The 19,484-nt window shown below is 50.3% G+C and overlaps 1 protein-coding gene across 3 annotated transcripts in view; it reads left to right on the top strand.

Annotated features, from left to right (window-relative positions):
- Nucleotides 1-19,484, top strand: part of MYO19 (myosin XIX) — a 33,491-nt gene that overhangs the window by 12,461 nt on the left and 1,546 nt on the right. For all 3 annotated transcript variants that reach the window (XM_077745605.1, XM_077745607.1, XM_077745606.1), the window contains 19 exons: nt 1,503-1,635; nt 2,307-2,376; nt 2,917-3,019; nt 3,640-3,736; nt 3,878-3,954; nt 6,297-6,387; nt 6,810-6,981; nt 8,674-8,747; nt 9,419-9,540; nt 9,708-9,821; nt 10,075-10,251; nt 10,567-10,719; nt 11,344-11,451; nt 12,283-12,353; nt 14,118-14,221; nt 15,806-15,972; nt 16,101-16,230; nt 18,470-18,555; nt 19,019-19,321. In XM_077745605.1, the coding sequence (XP_077601731.1) occupies nt 1,503-1,635; nt 2,307-2,376; nt 2,917-3,019; nt 3,640-3,736; nt 3,878-3,954; nt 6,297-6,387; nt 6,810-6,981; nt 8,674-8,747; nt 9,419-9,540; nt 9,708-9,821; nt 10,075-10,251; nt 10,567-10,719; nt 11,344-11,451; nt 12,283-12,353; nt 14,118-14,221; nt 15,806-15,972; nt 16,101-16,230; nt 18,470-18,555; nt 19,019-19,321 (2,352 nt within the window). The remainder of the gene's footprint in view (nt 1-1,502; nt 1,636-2,306; nt 2,377-2,916; nt 3,020-3,639; nt 3,737-3,877; nt 3,955-6,296; nt 6,388-6,809; nt 6,982-8,673; nt 8,748-9,418; nt 9,541-9,707; nt 9,822-10,074; nt 10,252-10,566; nt 10,720-11,343; nt 11,452-12,282; nt 12,354-14,117; nt 14,222-15,805; nt 15,973-16,100; nt 16,231-18,469; nt 18,556-19,018; nt 19,322-19,484) is intronic.

Below are 19,484 nucleotides of genomic sequence, written 5' to 3' on the forward strand. Positions count from 1 at the left end.
ATTCTTCCTGGAGCTCCCAAATCTCCTGCTCCCACCTGGACTGGGGGGAGGGCTGGACTGCCAAGGGCTGTTGCCGCACAATTATTACCTGGGAGTTTCTCTGCCTCGCTCTGGGGATCCCCCAGTTGCCCTCTGTCCTGTGACAATCCCCTCCCTTGCTGAAGCCCCATAGCTTCAACTTCTTAAGAGCCTTGTTTTCATGGAGCACATTCTATAGTAGCTTCCTGAAAACAGGACATGAAGGGCAAATTTTTGAGTTGTTGCACATCTGAAAATGTTTATTTTGCCTCAATTTTGATGTGTTGGCTAGATTATGTAATTCCAGGTGGGAAATCATTTTCTTTCCAAATTTATAAGGTTTTTCTTCTATATTTGTTGAGTGTTGTGATAGACAGTCCCAGTCCATAATGGTGATTTGGTTTCTTTTCCAAAAGTTTTTAGAGTCTTCATTTTTGTCCATAGGTATTAAAAACTCACAGTGCTGTGTCTTGGTATGGTTTTTTGTTTTTTAATTTTTTTTTAATGTTTTATTTATTTCTGAGAGAGACAGACAGACAGACAGCATGAGCAGGGGAGGGTCAGAGAAAGAGGGAGACACAGAATTCGAAGCAGGCTCCAGGCTCTGAGCTAGCTGTCAGCACAGAGCCCAACAAACCATGATATCATGACATGAGCTGAGCCAAAGTCAGACACTTAACCAACTGAGCCACCCAGGTGCCCCTGATTTTTGTTTTCCATTTGCCATACTGGCTATTTTGTGCAGGTCTTTTTAACCTGAAAACTCATGTTCTTTTGTTTGGGGAAATTTGTATTATGCTAATAATAATTTCCTCCCTTCTGTTTTCTCTTTCTGGAACTTTTCTATTAGTAGGAAGTTTGGTTAATTGTTTAATAGTCTCATTTTTTTCACTTATTCTTCCATCTCTTAATATTTTGTTCCACCTTCTGGGAGCTATTCTCTGCCTTACAATTCTTTTGAATTTTGCAATTGTGTTAAAAAAAAAAAAAGGTTAATTCTAACAGTTCTTTCTCTCTTTTTAATACCTTTTTTTTAATGTTTGTTTATTTTTGAGAGAGAGGGAGCACGCATAAGAGCGCAAGTGGGAGAGGGGCAGAGAGAGAGAGGGAGACAAAGAATCCAAAGCAGGCTCCAAGCTCTGAGCTGTGAGCACAGAGCCTAATGCAGGACTCAAACTCATGAGCTGTGAGATCATGACCTGAGCCAAAGTCAGACATTTAACTGATTGAGCCATCCAGGTGCCCCTTCCTTTATTTCTTAAAGGTGTCCTCTGGAACTAGAAGCAGCAGACGTGAGCAAACCACCCCCCCTCCCATTTCACAGATGGGTGAAGTGGCTTGCCCAGGGACATGGTTAAATTCAGTATTCCTCCATTTGGTCAGCAACATGCCTGGTGGAGAAGAGGGCTCTAGCTGGCACCATACCCTGAGGTCTGGTGGGAGGGAATATGGACTCATCTCCCACAGGGTTGTTTCTGCTACAGACATGGACATCCCGCTGCCTGATGAAGTTCTACGCTGTGGTGGCTGCCTCACCCACATCTTTGGAGAGCCACAAACTTGCAGAGAGGATTGAACAGCGCATCTTGAATTCCAACCCTGTCATGGAAGCTTTTGGTGAGCTTGGTGTCCTCTGCATAGTACCTCAGTTCCACTTCTTGTGGGATTCACCACTTCCCAGGGAGGAGGGGTAGTTCTTTGAGAGGATATCACTCACTGCCTTGGACCCTCAACCTCCTCCCAGGTACACTTGGCCTCCTTCCACTAGAGTCATCTCCTCCTCTAGCCTAGGTAGATGTAACAGTATGCTGGAGAGGACTTTGTGGCTCTCCTGGTTCAAATCCTGTTCTTATATACAGTTTCCTGATGTTTCAGAGAAGAAGGGGACTTTTCTAAAAATGTTCGTCAGTTATTGTCCATGTTGGGACTCAAGCCTAGATGTGTCAGGCTGGGCCCACAGCTGCCCAGATGCAGGATGGAGATTAGGTTTGTTGTACCTAGATGTTGTCTAACTCATACTGACAGCTTGTTGATTTTGGTCCTTTCCCTTCAAAGAAGACAGTCCCCGACCACCTAGACTTGCTCATTCCAGTTCATTGCCAGGAAGTTCTAACTCTCCTGAAACGTACTTGCTGAAGCCAAAGTGCCCATTCCCTAGTCCAGTCCCCTGTGATCTGGAAACCCACAAAGGGACCTTTAGGTGACTTGCAGATAGAGACAGACCTCACCTTGGCCCTTGAGGACTCTGTAAACATGGAGAGTGATATAAACATAGGTATGATCTGTAGGGAATGCGTGCACACTGAGGAATAACAACAGCAGTCGCTTTGGGAAGTTCATCCAGCTACAGCTGAACAGGTAATGGCTGCTGCCACTCTGGCTGATGGGAAGACTGGGGTGGGGAATTTGAAAGTGGCTGGGGTAGTCTCCAGCCTGGGCTATTCCTGTGGGCAGAACCCGGCTCCTCCTGGCATGTAATGTTTGTGGGATAAATGAGCCTGAAGGTGATCTTTGAACCTGGAGAATTCTAGCTACTCCAGCTTTAGGGACCCAGATGCAGTGTGATTGTCATGGCCTGTGAGTTCCTCCTGGCTTTATCCTTGCTTGGGGGCTTTGAGTTAAACTACCACTTTTCTGGGACTACACCCCCACACATGAAACTGGGGCTTCTGTTCTTGGTTTGGGATGGGACAAAATGACATATAGAGGGCTTGGTCCTGTCTCTCAGGGGAAATTCCAGACCAGCTAAGGATTTGTTGAGTGGTTGTAGTCAGGACCCACTTTAAGTGGAAGAGCTTTGGGGGGAGTAGCTAGGTTGCATTCTGGGACAAGGTAATACCTAATAAATGGCTATGGAATGAACAGACTACTAATGGGCTCTGGCCTGCTTGTGCCCAGTGCCCAGCAGATGACTGGAGCTGCAGTCCAGACGTACCTCCTAGAGAAAACTCGAGTGGCCTGCCAGGCCGCCAGTGAGAGGAACTTCCACATCTTCTACCAGGTTTGTGTCAGGCTGGGCCTACAGTTGCCCAGATGTAGAGTGGATCTGAGTCTCCACACCCTCCCCTCCACCCCCACTGTGCTCCAGGCCTGCCTCATCACCTGGCTTTCGGTGATCCTGCCCCTTATTCCTGAAAGCTCACGCTGGACTCCCACTCCCAAGGATGGTTTTGACATGGAGATGCATTTGCTTTCTCCATCAGACCAAAAGGTCCTTGAGACTGGGACTGTGTCACCCTCATCAAACTGAAGACTCCTAGAATGGCAACTATTTCTAACAGAATGAGGGCTTCCCTAGAACTGTGTCTGATGTGTCTCCCACCAGACTTTGGGTCCCTCAGAGCATGGATAGTATATCTACCTGCTCTCAGATGGGGACTGGGGCTCCCCAGACAGCAGTGCTTTCCTCATCAGACCACAGGTTTCAGCAGGCTTTTTTGCATCAGGTTGGAGATATTCAGAACATTTGTTGCAGATTTTGCCCCGGGCCTGCCCTGGGCTCTGTGCAGGACCTCTCAGCCTCATGATGTCGAAGCATTTCTCCTCATTGCAACCCCAGGCTTATGCAGGCCTGACGTTCCTCATACCCAACCTCAGCCACCCACCCACCTGTCCCCACAGATCTGTAAAGGAGCCAGCGTGGACGAGAGGCTCCAGTGGCACCTCCCTGAGGGAGCATCCTTCTCTTGGCTGCCTAACCCAGAGAGGACCTTGGAAGGTAGGGGGAGCCTTGCCTAGCATCCTGGGCTGGCCCGTCAGTACCCACTCACATTCTGCATAGGGCCTGCCTTCTTTACCCATTGAAGCCCCTGTTGACCGTGGGTGTTGACACTGAGCTATGATCTGGATTCCTTTTCAGAGGATTGTTTCCAGGTGACCAGAGAGGCCATGCTTCATTTGGGCATTGACATCCCCACTCAGAACAATATCTTTCAGGTGAGAAGAAAAGACAGATGGACAACCCCTTTCATAGGCCCCTTCTCTGATCTCTGAGGATCTAGGACTTTAGGCCCCACTGTGCAATCTCTAAGGAGTCACTGTCCTCTGTGCAGCTGAGTCTGGACAGGGAGTCAGGGCAGACAGAGCATAGAGAACAGTGATCAAGTGAGCAGTGCTGTATTATAAAATCTAGCACAGTGCCCCGGAGGACAGGGCGAGGTGCCTGGGTCAGTTATCACTGCAGTGATCAGAATAGAGAAGTGACGCCACCACATGTTCATCTAGTGTATTCAGATTTTAAAATCATGCTCCGACCTCTTAGTTCATTTGGGTTTTTCATCAGTCCTATGTGTAGAGGGATTTTCCCATTTTGTGCTTGAGAAAACTAGAAAGGTAAAGTAACCTCTCCAAGGTCAGACATCACTATATGGCAAATTGTACCAAATGTAGTAATTCCGACTTCCTACTTTCTATTCCCTCCTCTCGGATGGAGTACTGACTCATGTGAGCTGGGCACGTCTCATCTCACTAGTGGCCTCCCATCTCCCTTCTGCCTTTGCTGACCGGGCTTACTACCTCCCTCCCCCATCACCTTCTCACCCACCAGAACAACAGGAGAAGATATGTAGGATAGGCTGGCGAAACCCCTACGGGAGATGGCAGTGCAGTGGAAAGTGACCTCTACCTCTAGATTGGGGCTGCTCAGGCAGGGAGGGGATCATGGCCAGTATGGGCACCATCAGGCTTGGCCAGAGGGACAGCACATGGGGACAAGCCCAGGACAAGTGGACAACACCAGGGGTCTGGACAGGAGTATTGGCTTGGTAGTGTCATTTAAAAAAATTTTGTTTTATGGGTGCCTGGGTGGCTCAGTCAGTTAAGTGTCCGACTTTGGCTCAGGTCATGATCTCACGGTTCGTGGGTTCGAGCCCCATGTCGGGTTCTGTGCTGACAGCCAACTCAGAGCCTGGAGCCTGTTTCAGATTCTGTGTCTCCCTCTCTCTGACCCTCCCCTGCTCACACTGTCTCTCTCTCTCTCTCTCTCAGAAATAAATAAAACATTTAAAAAATTTTTTTAATTTGTTTTAAATGATTTATTTATTTATTTTTTTGTTTATGTGTTTTATTTTGAGAGACAGAGAGGGAGCGGAGGAGGAGCAGAGAGTGAGGGAGACAAAGAATCTGAAGCAGGCACCAGGCTCTGAGCTGTCAGCAGAGTCTGACACGGGGCTCAAACTCACGGACTGTGAGATCATGACCTGAGCCAAAGTCGGACACTTAACTGACTGAGTCACCCAGGCACCCCTAAATGTTTTATTTATTTTTGAGAGAGAGAGAGAGAGATAAGAGACCGCATGAGCAGGGGAGGGTCAGAGAGAGAGGGAGACACAGAATCCAAAGACAGGCTCTAGGCTCTGAGCTGGCTGTCAGCACAGAGTCCGACGCGGGGCTTGAACCCACGAACCATGAGATCATGACCTGAGCTGAAGTCAGACGCTTAACTGACTGAGCTACCCAGGCACCCCGGCTTGGTAGTATCATGACCCTCTGACCATTGGGCACAGCAGTCTTCTCCAAAGGTAGGTTGTGGCCTGAAAGTTGGTATCATGTGGAGATACCCTGCCTGGGACCAGACAGAGATGACAGGAGAGGCCCTGCTCTCCCCATAAGGGACTTGAGGGTTCCCTAACTGCTGGACCTATGAGTCCTCTCTGTGGCCCCTGGAGACTCATCCTTGTGGATCAGTGAGTGCACAGGCAAGAGAGCACCCACTGTACAGAGAACCAAGATCACAGATCCTACCCTGGGCTGCACTGTCAGAAACCTAGTAGTGCTGAGAAAGGACCAAAGGGAACCAGGGCCAACCCCCCACCAGCCACACAGAAATGAGCCTGGTCCACAAGTAACAGGAGTGGTGTTCTCACAGTTTGCTCCTGGAGAAGGGGAGGCCCAAGGACAGACAGTGGGCCGCCCTGGGAGACATCTGAAGTCAGACTGCATGGGTTCGCATTCTGCCTTTCTCTTTTTACAAAGTCTGCTGCCTATAGGCTCGTGATTTAAAGATTCTATATTATTTTTTTAAGTAATCTCTACACCCACCATGGGGCTCTAACTTATAACCCCAAGATTAAGAGGCAAATGCTCCACTGAGCCAGTCATAAATCTATATAGGCTTGTGATATAACATTTCCCTGTGTCATCTCTGTCATGGGCATCGATTGGGAGTTTCTGTTACTATTTTGTTCTCATGATTATATTTGTCAGGAGAGGGGCCTCTCCCAGGCTAGGCTTCAGCCCTTGAGAAGGTGCTCCTGTTATGTCCTCTCCTGTCTGCTCAGGTCCTAGCTGGACTGCTGCACCTCGGAAACATCTGGTTTGCTGACTCTGAGGATGAAGCCCAGCCCTGCCAGCTGATGGACGATGCCAAGTGTGAGAACAAGGATGGGGGCCTGTGTATCAGCTTTGGTCACACACCCAGGGAGCGGGGCATGCCCTGTCTGGAAAAGGGCCAACATTAGTGGGACCAGGTGGGAGGCCAGAGGGTGAAATTTGGAATGTAAGGATTCCCTTGATCAAACTATGGATATTACTGCTCACCACATCTCTGGTGAGGCAAACAGCAGCATCTCTGTTTTACAGGTGAGAAAAAATGAGTCAGAGTATTTATAAAGTGATTTGTCCCACATGTAGCAGTGTGGACTGGGAAATAGAAGTCCTGGGTTCAAGTCCAGACTCTGCTTTGGGCAAGTCTCCTCATGCACCAGAACCTAGGTTTATTCTGTCCAGTTGGGTGACTTCACAGTGTCTTGTAAAGAGGGCTTTTTGGATGGAGAGTGATTTGTCCCTCTCAGGCTCTATCAGGACATCAGCCTCACTGCTGCAGCTTCCAGAAGACCCACTGCTGGAGACACTGCAGATTAGAACCATCAGGGCAGGCAGGCAGCAGCAGGTATTCCGGAAGCCCTGCTCCCGAGCCGAGTGTGACACTCGCAGAGACTGTCTGGCCAAACTAGTCTACGCACGGTGAGCACTGTGGGCCCTGCCCTCCCTCCAAGTTCTCCCCTTATCTGGAGTTGGATCAGACACCATCAGGCAACAGGCCCAGGCCCATGGTGAGGGCTTCCAGATAAAGCATATGAATGGACAGCAGGGAATGAATGGCTTCTGAGTTTTCCCTGGCAAGGCCTTTGACCTTAATTCCAGAGTAGTCTGCATGGGCAAGTTGCTGTATTCTGGGCTAGATTCAGCTCATTATCAGAGTACAAGAGCCTGTCCTGCCCTTGGCCACGGGTGAGGAAAGCCTACTTAGGTCATCAGAGCAGGCCTCCAAGCTGAGTCCAGGGTCCTCAGAGTTCCAGGTTTAGACCTATGGGTGAGTAGGCTCCTCAATCACCACGTGCCTTGTACATCATCTCTTCATGTTACCTGATGAAACTGATAGATGGTAGAGCCACAAGCATGGCCCACAGTCTCATCAAAAGTGTAAAGCAAGTGGGAACCCAGAATAGGGTTAAGGTGAGGGTCCTGGCCTTTTCCTGGTGGGTTATTTGAGTAGCTACACATTCTGGCCATGTGGTTAAGGGTGATTTCTCACCCTGGGTTCTGAGTAAAGGAGCCTTGGGTGTCAAGTAAGGAAGTCAGGGGGCCCAGAATCCTCCAAAACCATGGGTCAGAACACATTTGTGAAAGTGTGTGCACGCACATGCTCATGAGAACCTGGGCACCTGGGGCGAGAATCTCCCCCGTGTTTCTGAACTTCTTAAAGAGTCAAGAGCCTGAGAAGCACTACTGAGGGAATAAGATCTGCTGAGTTGAACATGGCCTGGGGCAGCTGGGCTCAGACTGATCCCAATTCAGCAAGAGACTCTTCCCACTGCCTCGAAGCTAATTTCAGGCCAAAGACTTTTAAAGACTTTGTGTCAAGTCACTGTAAAATAAGCAGGTAAAATAAAATATGACAACCGTAAATCATGTGAACCTCTAACCATAGAGCACTTCATACATAATAAACATCAGATCATTGTAACACTAGGCCACTTGTTTTCAGTGCCTCAGACAGGTACGTGGAGCCCCTGATGCAAAAACAGAAACCACTGACTGAATTGCAGTAAGCTGCAGAGCAGTCACTTTGAGAAAAATCATAAGAAAGTAATGTACATGTCACCAGCACAGTAACCGCCTCACCTTCTCAGGGTGGGGTGCTCCAGAATGCAGAGTGCCCCTTGGCCTCAGGTCACTTGGGGTTGCTTGTGTAGGACTGAGGCGAGGATGTGGCAGGGTCTTGAGCTCTAGGTGCTACACGTCCAGTTTTCAGGGGCACCCAGTGAACTCAGTTCTTTGGAAACTCCACCTAGGCTTGCCTGTCCATCCCTTCCTTTCTAGTTAAGACTCTAGCTGGGTGTCTGGCCAAGTGACTGATGGAGTCACATTCCCTGTCTAGCCCCAGAGTCTATCGGTCCTGTGTTCAGTCTTGTTGGGAGGACAGGCTGGTTCATGCGTCCTAAGAACGTGCATGACCACAAGGCTGCATTCATAGTGGGACAAGATGGGATGGGCAGGGAATGGCAGGAGAGAGTTTGACCCTGTGGCCTGTCCGGCTTGGAATACAGGCCCTTGAAGAGTGTAGCACCCTGGCTGGAGGAGCAATTTTGCCAGCCCTCAGGCTCATCTGACCTCTCACCAGAGTCCTCTCTCCCTCCACCCCCATCCCAACAGGCTGTTTGACTGGCTGGTATCCGTGATCAATAACAGCATCTGTGCAGACCCTGACTCCTGGACCACTTTCATAGGTAGCAGGGGCTCACCCTTCCAGGAGAACTCCTTCAAAAAAAAGAGTCCACCGTGCAACTCTAAGCAGCTCTTTTTCCTTCTCTGTACCCTTATCTCCTCATTGTCCACCACTGGGCCAGGGTGTCTCTGTGCTCTTGGTGCCCACATCTGAGCCATCCATAGCTCTCCAGGCAGACTCAGATGGTGTTTTGTCTTTGAGGGCCCCTCGTCTCCACTGAGACCCAGCTCCAGCCTCTGGAGAGTAGTGAGGGGATAGTCACAATGGCTAGATTAGAAGGAATTTGGGGCACATGATAACATGGTTGGAACTGGGGTGGGGTTGTCTGATGGAGGAAGAAGCAAAGCTTAAAGATGTGGGGTTTGCTCAAGAGACTGGAATCCTAGATATAAATGGGGTTGGTGAGATCAAAGCCTCTAAACTGGATTGGACACAAAATGTTCCCTAGGCTGCCCCTCACACCTCATTCAGCCTTTCTTCCTGTTTTGAATTCTGAGGGGCCATGAAGTGGAGAAGGGACCCACCCCAGGGCTGTGTGTTCACTGTGCCCACTGCTGGGTGTCCTACTCATTCAACCTCCTCTCCAGGGTATGAGGCTTCACCCTAGGCTCCTATAGTCCCCCTGCCCCTGCTTCCTGCAGTGGCCCCATCAGTTCTCCCTCATCCTCTCAGGCCTACTGGATGTATATGGATTTGAATCATTTCCCAACAATAGTCTGGAACAGTTGTGCATCAACTATGCCAATGAGAAGCTACAGCAGCACTTTGTGGCTCACTACCTGAGGGCTCAGCAGGTGAGAAGTGGAGTGCTCCTTCCAGGGTCTGACCAGGAGCCTTTAGTTCCTTCTTTGATGCCATTCTGGAATATGCTATGGTACTGAGGCCAGCAATGGATGAGCCATCTGGGCCTCAGATCACAGATGCCTTCTCCTGCCACCCAACCCCTACCTTTGTCCCCTAGGAGGAATATGCAGTTGAGGGCCTGGACTGGTCCTTTGTCAACTACCAGGACAACCAGGCCTGTTTGGATCTCATTGAAGGAAGCCCCATCAGCATCTGCTCCCTCATAAATGAGGTAGGGTCGGCTGGTATGCTGAGCACCAGAGTTGGTCTCTGGGCCTTTCTGGGGCCTCAGAGACTATCTTAGGCTCTCTTTGTGTCTTTGTCTTCCCATCTGCCAAATGGTTTTGCTAATTCCTATGTTCCTTCCCTCTCGGGGTCCTATGCCTATGTGACAGCTATGCTGCTGGTGGGGCCAGGGGGAACTGTGAGGGTTGTGATGAACCCGTCTCATATTTGTGGCTGACTGCGCATTGCATCCCATGCAGGAATGCCGCCTTAACCGTCCAAGCAGTGCAGCCCAGCTCCAGACACGCATTGAGAGTGCCCTGGCAGGCAGTCCCCACCTGCGCCACAATAAGCTCAGCCAGGAGCCCAGCTTCATCGTGGTGCATTACGCTGGGCCTGTGCAGTACCACACTGCAGGCCTGGTGGAGAAGAACAAGGTGAGGGCTGGGCCACGGCCTGTGGGGGCCTGCGTGAAAGGAGGTGTTGAGTCATTGATGCATATACAGGAAGGTTCCTATCCTGCATTCTTTCTCTCCTGAACATCCTCCCAGGAATCCAAGTCACCTCTTGGCCCTGCCTGCCTGCCATCTCTGCTAATCAGGCATAAGCTGCCCAGAAATGACCCATGTTACAGTGGGTCTCCTGTAGAAGTCTTTCTTCTAGAGTGTGGGTGAGCAGGACTGGCAGACCTGTGGACAACCCTGGTAGCACTCCACCTGCCCTTACCTGCTGCCTTTGTCCTTTCCCAATAGGACCCTGTTCCCCCTGAGCTGACCAGGCTCCTACAGCAATCCCAGGACCCCCTACTCAAGGTGCTATTTCCTACGGACCCCAAAGAGAAGTCCCAAGAGGAGCCCTCTGGCCAAAGCAGAGCCCCTGTGTTGACTGTGGTGTCCAAGTTCAAGGTGGGTCTAGGGGTGCTGATATGATGTGCTTGGTTCACTCATCAATCTCAAGTATTTACCAAGGACCTCCCAGGATTGGTGCTGTTTGCTGGGGAACACTGACAAGTGAGTAGACTTGATCCCAGTCCACACAGGATCACCTCCTAGTAGACTAAGCACCTTGTGGAGCCCAGGTTTGGTTAGCTCTTTCCTGCCTAGCCTCAGACACGCTACTGAGGGGGTGCCCAACCCATATCCACGTGGCCCCATCATACCCTGGGCTCTGAGCATTAGACTGACCATGTCTGGACTTAATGAGAACACCTGTTGCCTGAATGAATGGCAGTGGCTTCTGAGATTGTTCTCTTCTAGGAAGATTGTTCTGGTGAGGGGGAGGAGAGAGGAGTGTAGACCAACTAGGTACAGATCACAGGTCAGTAAGGTCCCTAGAAGTGGAGGTGAGGGGCACTGGGAACTCTGGTGTGGAGGGTGCATGGACTCAGTGAGCACCTTCCATAATCATCCCAGGCCTGTCTCAGAGCTGTGAGGATTGCCAAGGGTGTTTGATGCAGTCACTAACCAGGGCCCAGCTGATGCCCACAGGCAGCCCCAATCTGCCTGACCCCGTGGTCTTCCCCCCTGCAGGCTTCCCTGGAACAGCTTTTGCAGGTTCTGCATAGCACCACACCCCACTACATTCGCTGCATCAAGCCCAACAGCCAGGGACACGCCCACACCTTTCTCCAGGAGGAGGTAATTCACTGGGCCAGAGCTAATTTGCAGGGAGCCCCATCTGGCCAAGGCCCTGAAGGGACGAAAGGCAGAACTTAGGCTCCAAATGGAGTGACCAGAGTGAGGCTTTCAGGTTGAGTTTGACATTAGGGCATCTTGTGCCCCTGCTTTGGCAGGACAGTCATGTATGGTCTTGCAGTCTGTGCACAGCACAGTGAGCTGGCCAGGAAGCCTCCACTGCATCTTATGCTCTGCTCACCACTTCATGTGCCCTGATGAGACTGAAGCTGCCCTGAGGATTGGTGATTAGCTGAAGGGTCTGCATCACCTTGCAGTCAGTGCACGGTGTGGCCACTTCTGACAGAGGTAGAATTTTTTCTAATTTTCACAAAAGCAATTGATGGCCAGCAGCTGCCCTTTGTTCAAGGTACTGGGCTCTGATGTGGATGAGGCATGAGTGCTGGATGCTGGAGAGTGTCCCACAGTCCACTGGCCTTAGGGTTTATGGCCAGAGCTCTCCACTCAGGTCCTGGTGAATCTTTACAATATAACCTCTCCTGCTTCTCAGCTATAATTTACTCCATTGCCCACAAAATATAAAAATAAATAAATAGATTGGGTTGGGCTGCATCATGAGGCAGACTTTCTGCACAGCTGGGAGTGGTGAGACAGAAGTAGGAGCAGCACTTACCTCCACAGTATCAGAAGCAGGGAGAGTATACCCTCATCAGTCAAGTGTCAGGACAGCGTTCAGGTTCACAGGGACCAGAGCCTCAGAGGGCAGAAGGAGTGGTATTTCTGGCCTGCTGTCCCCACACCACAGGTGCCCACCCTGTCTCCTCACCCATGCAGGTCCTCAGCCAGCTGGAAGCCTGTGGCCTTGTGGAGACCATTCACATCAGTGCTGCTGGCTTCCCCATCCGGTGAGTGGGCCAAGCCCCACAGGGGGCAGGCCCAGTGTTGGGGTGGAATTTGGGACTCCAGCATGACAAGAGCTGCCCAACCCAGAGCAGGATGTGGAGGTGAAGAGAAAGAGGCAGGTCTACAGAAGTCAACCTGGAACTCGAGACTTCACTTGTTCACTTATCCATTCCTTTTCTGTGTACTATTTTACACTGGGCACTGTTGCTAGCATCAGTTAATAAGGAAGGTGAGCCTCTGCTTCTTGGGGCTTACATTCCTGTGGAATCAAGAACACAAAGTATTAAGTTAACCAGTGCTAGGAAAGAGACAGAAAGTGCTGCTAGGTAGACTAATGGGGAAGAGGATCTTTGGGGTGGTCAGGGATGGGCCCCTCTAAGCAGCTCAGGCCTCTGGGAAGGGAAGGGGCCAGGAGGGAGGAAACAGCAAGCACAAAGCTCCAGCTCGGGAACTGAGATGCTGAAGTGCTGCACATAGAGAAATGGGGGGAGAAGGGCCTCAGAGGCCCAATGAGGACTTGGCAGTTTGTCCAGAGGGCCGGGAAGCCACTAGACATTGTGAGGAGAGAACGCTGTGCTCTCATTCATGTTCTGTGGTTACTGTGTGGACGTTGGACAGGGTCAGAAGAGAAGGGAGAGGATGCATGAGGAGGTTGTTGAGCGGGTGTGTAGGCAAGACGGTGGCCAGAAGAGGGTGGCAGCCATGACAAATGAAGAGACATGGGTGGAATCGGAGTATGGTTTGTGATAAAAAACAGTACTGTGGGATGACTGACCAAGGGATGTGGCCAGGGGAGCAGTCAGTTTCCAGGTTGCACACATAACTTCCAGGCTTCTGTCTGATGCAAGTGGATGAATCAGGAAATCCTATCCTTGAGATAGGATGGGGAAGGCACAGGCTGGAGGTGGGACAGGAGGGGAGTCAGGAATGTGGCCTTGCCAGGTTTGCAGTGGCTGTAAGACAGGCTCAGGGCCCAGAGCTTTGGAAACTAGAGAGTACGTGAGGATCTGTCCTCAGTGGGTTGTAACACCAGGAGCAAGGAGGAAATCACAATGGGGAGAGAAAAGGGTTCTGAAGCCATTTGCTGAGCAACATTCACATTTAGAGAGAGGGTAGGTAGATGATAAGAAACCAGCACCAGCAACTTGGCAGGAGTCGTGGGTGAAGGAGGAAGCCAGACTCACAGGGGTCCTGGGGGCTGAGAGACCTGTATGGGGATGGGAGTCAGCCGGGCACCTTCCAGAGGCCAATTACTGGATTTGGTGGCATGGTGTTTGCTGATGGCTGCAACAAGAGCCACACTGGAACAGTGTTGGGCACTGAAGCCAGACTCAGGAGGAGGAGGTATAAATAGATACAAGGTGTCATTGGCTGTTTAAGTGTTGAGGTGAAGGGGAGCAGAAAAATCAGGAGGAAGCAGGAAGTCAGAGAAGCAACATATGTGGTTGACTGTATGAGTGATCCAGTTGGGGAGGAGCCTGCAAGCCCCTTTGGAAGGAGGCAAGCCAAAAATCCCCTACTAAAAGAGTGAGAAGCTTTGTTTGGGTAGACCAAGGCTGCGGGAAGAACAGAACCAGTTTAAAAAGGTCTCCACTGTGTACTAATCTCTCCACAGCCACAACCTCATCCATTCAGTGGGCACAGTCTGGGTAGCACCTTGTTCAGTTGTTGAGTAGAATACATAGAGTAACTCCTGTTAGCCCCAAGAGGTGTCCCAGCTCACAAATATCACTTCGTTTTCTTCTTCCACCTGCTTTGACTTCCAGAATCCCTCACCAGAACTTCGTGGAACGATATGCATTACTGAGAAGGCTCTGTGTTCGCACATCTCCTGGCCCCCATAGCCCATCTCCTGATGAAGGGCATTCAGGTGAGTGGGGCCCATTTGCTAGTCATCTGTTCAAGCACAGTTTACTGAGCACCTGCCCTGGGCCATCTCAGGGCTAGGGGGTTGGACATTCAGAGAGGAGTAAAACACAGCCCTGTCCTCAAGGTTTTTGGTTCACTGGGGGAAACAGACTAAAAGAAGCAGACAGTGGAGAAAGAAGGAAAGAACAGAATGCCGTGGTAGCTGTGAATCAGGGAAGGCTTCCTGGACGAAGTGGTGTTTGAAGACCGATGGTGTTAACCAGGTGAAGGGCATGCCACAGGACAGGTAACTGAACAGAGGCCTACAGGCAGGAGACAACACTGTATGTGTGAGGAATTCATAAAGGCAGAGAAAAGTTGAGATGAGGCTGGGGTAACAGGCAGGCCATGTCACAAACGCTGAGCTCTATCCTCTGTGCAGACGAGGGCATCTCAGAGGAGAAAAGGATAACGTCAGCCTTGTGCTTTCTGGAGACCACTGTTAGGGGGCCCATGGCAGGCCTTGGGAGTGAGGCTAAGTTGGCCAGAGTCGAGAGAAGCTAGAGATGTGGGCACTGTGGGCAGTGTTGGGAAGAAACTGGTTTAGACTATGCCTGGCTGGTGGGGAAGAGAGGTTTTGGGGGCAACCGCTGAACTCTGGGACTGACTTGAGCTCCAGGTCCCTGGAGTCATCCAGTGGAGATGTCTGCCAGGCACTCAGCAAACCCTAATGTGAAGGGAAAGGTCTGGTCCGTGCCCCCAGTTTGGGGGTTGTTGGCATGTAGGGTAAGATCCTGGCACAGTTGGAGGAAGAAGACACCAAGGACAGAGTGTGAGGCCCCTGCCCGGTAGGACCCCAGCCCAGCAGCAGCTGCTTACACCCACACAGACTTACCCTGGAGCCTGTCAGGCCTGGGACAGTCCTAATTTCCCTCCTCTCTTGGGCAGAGTTTTGCCACTTTCATTTTTTTCCTCCACCTCTTTCCTTCTCTCTTCATGATTTGCTCTACTGCTCTGTGTCTTATACCCAAAGCCCCCTTCGCCCCTGGTTGATTTTGGGATTTCTCGTCTGCGGCATCATCTTTGACAGCCTCTGTCTCCAGAGAGGCACTGGGCAGCAAAAGGTGGTCACAGCCCTCAGGTAAATCCTTCTGCAGGAGCCAGCTATGCACAATGTGACATGGGGACCTGCTGGGCCTCCCTGGGACTGGGAGGTGTTCTCCCTTTTCCCATATTTGGCAGGGAGTTAAGGGCTCAGGGAGTGGTCCAGCTGCCCTGCTTGGCCCTCGGCATATTTGGGACCTTGGAACAGATACTGGCTGTTGGAGGTTGGAGTCCAGGCACCAACTGCCCTTTGCCATCTTGCCTGGGAGACCCACAGAAATGGAGGCTGTGGGCCAGCCACAAGTGGGGGTTCCGGTATTCCTAGGAGGAACAATAGACGGGTCACCTCTGGCCTCCCTTCCAAAAATGTGGAAGTGGTTAGAGGCAAGAACAGCAGCAAGGAAGCCTATGGAGTATGGGGGAGACCAGAACCAGTTTCTTAAGTCCACAGAAGTATGTAGATGACCAAGAGCTGATGAGACCTCTGTCTCCCATCCTATAGAATGGTCTCCACACACCAAGGCGGCCACACTGCAACCTCTCCTCCAGGACATCCTCCATACTCTTCCAGCTCTAACTCAGGCAGCAGCCACACCGGGTGACCCAGCCGAGGCCACACCAGCCCCAGTACATTGTGGCAGGACCAAAGTGTTCATGACTGACTCCATGGTAAGCTGGTTTGTGACAAGGAGCAGAGTTCACTAGCTGCGTGCTCTGCTCAGCAGGACAAGGTCTGGGTCCACCTCAGGGCAGTGGAAGGAGAGGCTGCAGACTTCAATGGATACCTCTTCTCCCAGCTGGAGCTTCTGGAATGTGGGCGTGCCCAGGTGCTGGAGCAGTGTGCCTGCTGCATCCAGGGAAGCTGGCGGCGACACCGGCACCGCAAGCAGGAGAGGCAGAGGCGGGCTGCCACGCTCATCCAGGCAGGTAGGAGAGTTGGGGCTCTGGGCACACAGCCACGTTCCAGGCCAGCAGACAGACCTGGATGCAGACCCTGTTAGCTACTGCATGCCTTGTACAATACAGGTTTCCTTTGAAATGCTGCTGCTTGGGGCGCCTGGGTGGCTCAGTTAAGCGTCCGACTTAGGCTCAGGTCATGATCTCACAGTTTGTGGGTTTGAGCCCCGTGTTGGGCTCTGTGCTGACAGCCAGCTCAGAGCCTGGAGCCTGTTTCAGTTTCTGTGTTTCCCTCTCTCTCTGACCCTCCCCTGTTCACACTGTCTCTCTAGGAAATAAAACATTAAAAAAAAAAAAAGAAAAAAGAAATGCTGCTGCTTGAACACCCATATACCAAAGCTGTGTCCCAGCTTCAAGACATTGACAGCACAAGCCTATGGTGCCCTGGGATTGGAATTCTGATCCACCTCACCCAGGGTGTCTCTCCAGTTTAATGGAAACCAGGTCACCACATAAAAGAGTGGGGTGTTCTGTAGGCAGTAGAGGCTAAAAATTTGCCTTTAATTCCCCTTTCCCAGACCTAGAAAGTGATTTATGCAATGTTCCTTTGCCTATTATGACAAATCACTACCTGCTGAGTTTAAGAAGGTAAAGATTTGACAAGATTTGATTCATCAAAGGAAGAGATATAGAAACCATGTTCACAGCAGTCTTATTTTGAAAATAAAAATACTAGGGGCACCTGGGTGGCTTAGTTGGTTAAGCGTCCAACTTTTGCTTAGGTCATGATCTCGCGGTTCGTGGGTTCGAGCCCCGCGTCAGGCTCTGTGCTGACTGCCAGCTCAGAGCCTGGAGCCTGCTTCAGATTCTGTGTCTCCCTCTCTCTCTGACCCTCCCCTGCTCGCCTCTCTCTCTCTCTCTCCTAGAAATAAATAAAACATTAAAAAAAAAAATTAAAAAGAAAAGAAAAATACTAGAAACAACCCAAATATCTGACAGTGGTGAAGTCATGGCTGTTATTATAGACCATTCTTATGGCAGCTAAGAAATTATTTTATTATTTATGAGAGAGAAAGAGACAGCATGAACAGGGGATTTATTTATTTATTCATTCATTCATTTATTTATTTTTGAGAGAGAAAGAGAGACAGCATGAGCAGGGGAGGGTCAGAGAGAGAAGGAGACCCAGAATCCGAAGACAGGCTACAGGCTCTGAGCTAGCGGTTAGCACACAGCCCAACGCGGGGCTCGGACCCACAAACAGTGAGATCATGGCCTGAGCTGAAGTCGGACGCTTAACCAACTGAGCCACCCAGGCACCCAAGAAATCTTTTTTTTTTTAATGTATCTATTTTTGAGAAAGAGAGCATGAGCGGGGGAGGGAGAGAGAGAGGGAAACAGAATCTGAAGTAGGCTCTAAGCTCCCAAGCTGTCAGCAAAGAGCCCGATGTGGAGCTTGAATTCATGAACCACGAGATCATGACCTGAGCTACAGTCAGATGCTTAACAGACTGAGCTACCAAGGAGCCCCGGCTAAGAAGTCTTTATGCAGAATATTTTAAATTTAATGGAAGACTACTTCCAATATTCCATTCAAACCAGGATGCCAAACCATACGTCAAGGGCAATGCACCTCCCTCAAGCACATTTCCGTGTGTATAGGCATAAAGCAATTGCAAAAGGAAACATAGAACCATCTGGTGGTTGGTGAAATAACATCTGGATTTGTCTTTAAACTTTAGTTTTCTAGAACCTAAATGTATTAATATTTAATGGAATAGCTCTTTTTCTGAATATAATGGTACCAAAAAGAACCAGTAAATGCTGAAATTTCAAGAGAAGGAAACGAAAAATTGCCAACCAGTCTGCCATCCAGTAGTCATTCCCTTTACCAACATGTGGATGTATGGTGGGGTCACTATTTGTGATTTCATAAAGCCAGCAAACAAATTCAATCCAGGACTTCCCAAATAAGAGATACTTCCTGTACCCTGGGCATTGTCCCAGCCAGAGCCTGAAGCAGGTGAGCCTCCCAGCTGCCATTCCAAGTGGGGTCTCTCCCGTCTAAACAGTGAGGGGTCAGAGCCAGGTTTGCTTCAGGTATTCACATTAGATCCTTACCCTACGTAGTGGCACGAGGTGGCCATTCATTGAAAAAGCACCTATTCCAAACTTCGTTGCAGCTTGGATGTTGCTGCAGAGCCAGGCTGCTAACAGTTCTAACCAACATTTCCTTTACTTCTTTCTCGTTTCTGGGCAAACTCCTTAGCTATTCGTTCCTGGTTAGCTCGGAAACACATCCAGAGGATGCACGTGGCTGCCACGGCCATCAAGCGCACATGGCAGAAATGGAGAGTGAGTATCTGACTAGCAGTCAGGATGGGCAGTGGGTAGTCTGTGTCAGGTGGCCCCAGGGTGGAACGATGACCCTGCCACCACACACTGGATGGCCTCAAGCTCCTCGCATTTGAAATACCTCCAACACAGCAGGATGGTTCGGACACAGAAAGAGTGGCATAAGCAACTCTGGGAATATATTAAAAATCATGGGACTATACACTTTAAAGTGTGAATTTTATGGTCTATCAATTAGATCTCAAGGTTATTATTTTTAAAGTAGCACATGTAAGACCTAAGTCCAGTTACTTTTGGGTATAAAGTTCTACCACATGGCTCCAATGTAGCTGAAGGTATCCAGCTGTTCACCAGCCAGGTGCCCTTCAGTTTACCTTGTTAAGCTATTTTATTAAAGACAATTTTGGTTTCCCTTAGAAGAGCTAATAAATTGAAAGCTATAAAGTGGCATTCTTTTTTTAAGATCAGAATGGCTTTCCTTGCTTCTAAAGAACTGGATGGTGTGCAAGAAAAACACGTGTTTCAAGTTCCCGTTGCCTCGGCTTCCTTCCTGCTGCCCCAGGCACAGACCAGCCTCCTGACAGCAATAATCCGCCTCTGGCCTCTGGGCCTGGTCTTGGCCAATGCAGCTGTGGGTGTACGCGGCTTTCAGAGGAAGCTGGTGGTCTGGGCCTGCCTCCAGCTCCCCATGGGCAGCCCCAGTAGCTACACAGTCCAGACGGCACAAGAACAAGCTGGTGTCACATCCATCCGAGCGCTGCCTCAGGTAAGCTGTGTGACAGGATGGTGGTCCTGCCCACCATGGCTCTCGGTCCCTCACACCTCCTTGTAGAAGGCAGGAGGCAAAGCCCAGAGTTCCCCGGGGGAGCAGGACTAATGTTGGGACTAGAGCCATCCTGACACTGCTCAGGAAATCAGAAGCTTGAGCT

Source organism: Crocuta crocuta, unplaced genomic scaffold, assembly GCF_008692635.1.
Source record: "Crocuta crocuta isolate KB4526 unplaced genomic scaffold, BGI_CrCroc_1.0 scaffold333, whole genome shotgun sequence".
Lineage (NCBI taxonomy): Eukaryota > Metazoa > Chordata > Mammalia > Carnivora > Hyaenidae > Crocuta > Crocuta crocuta.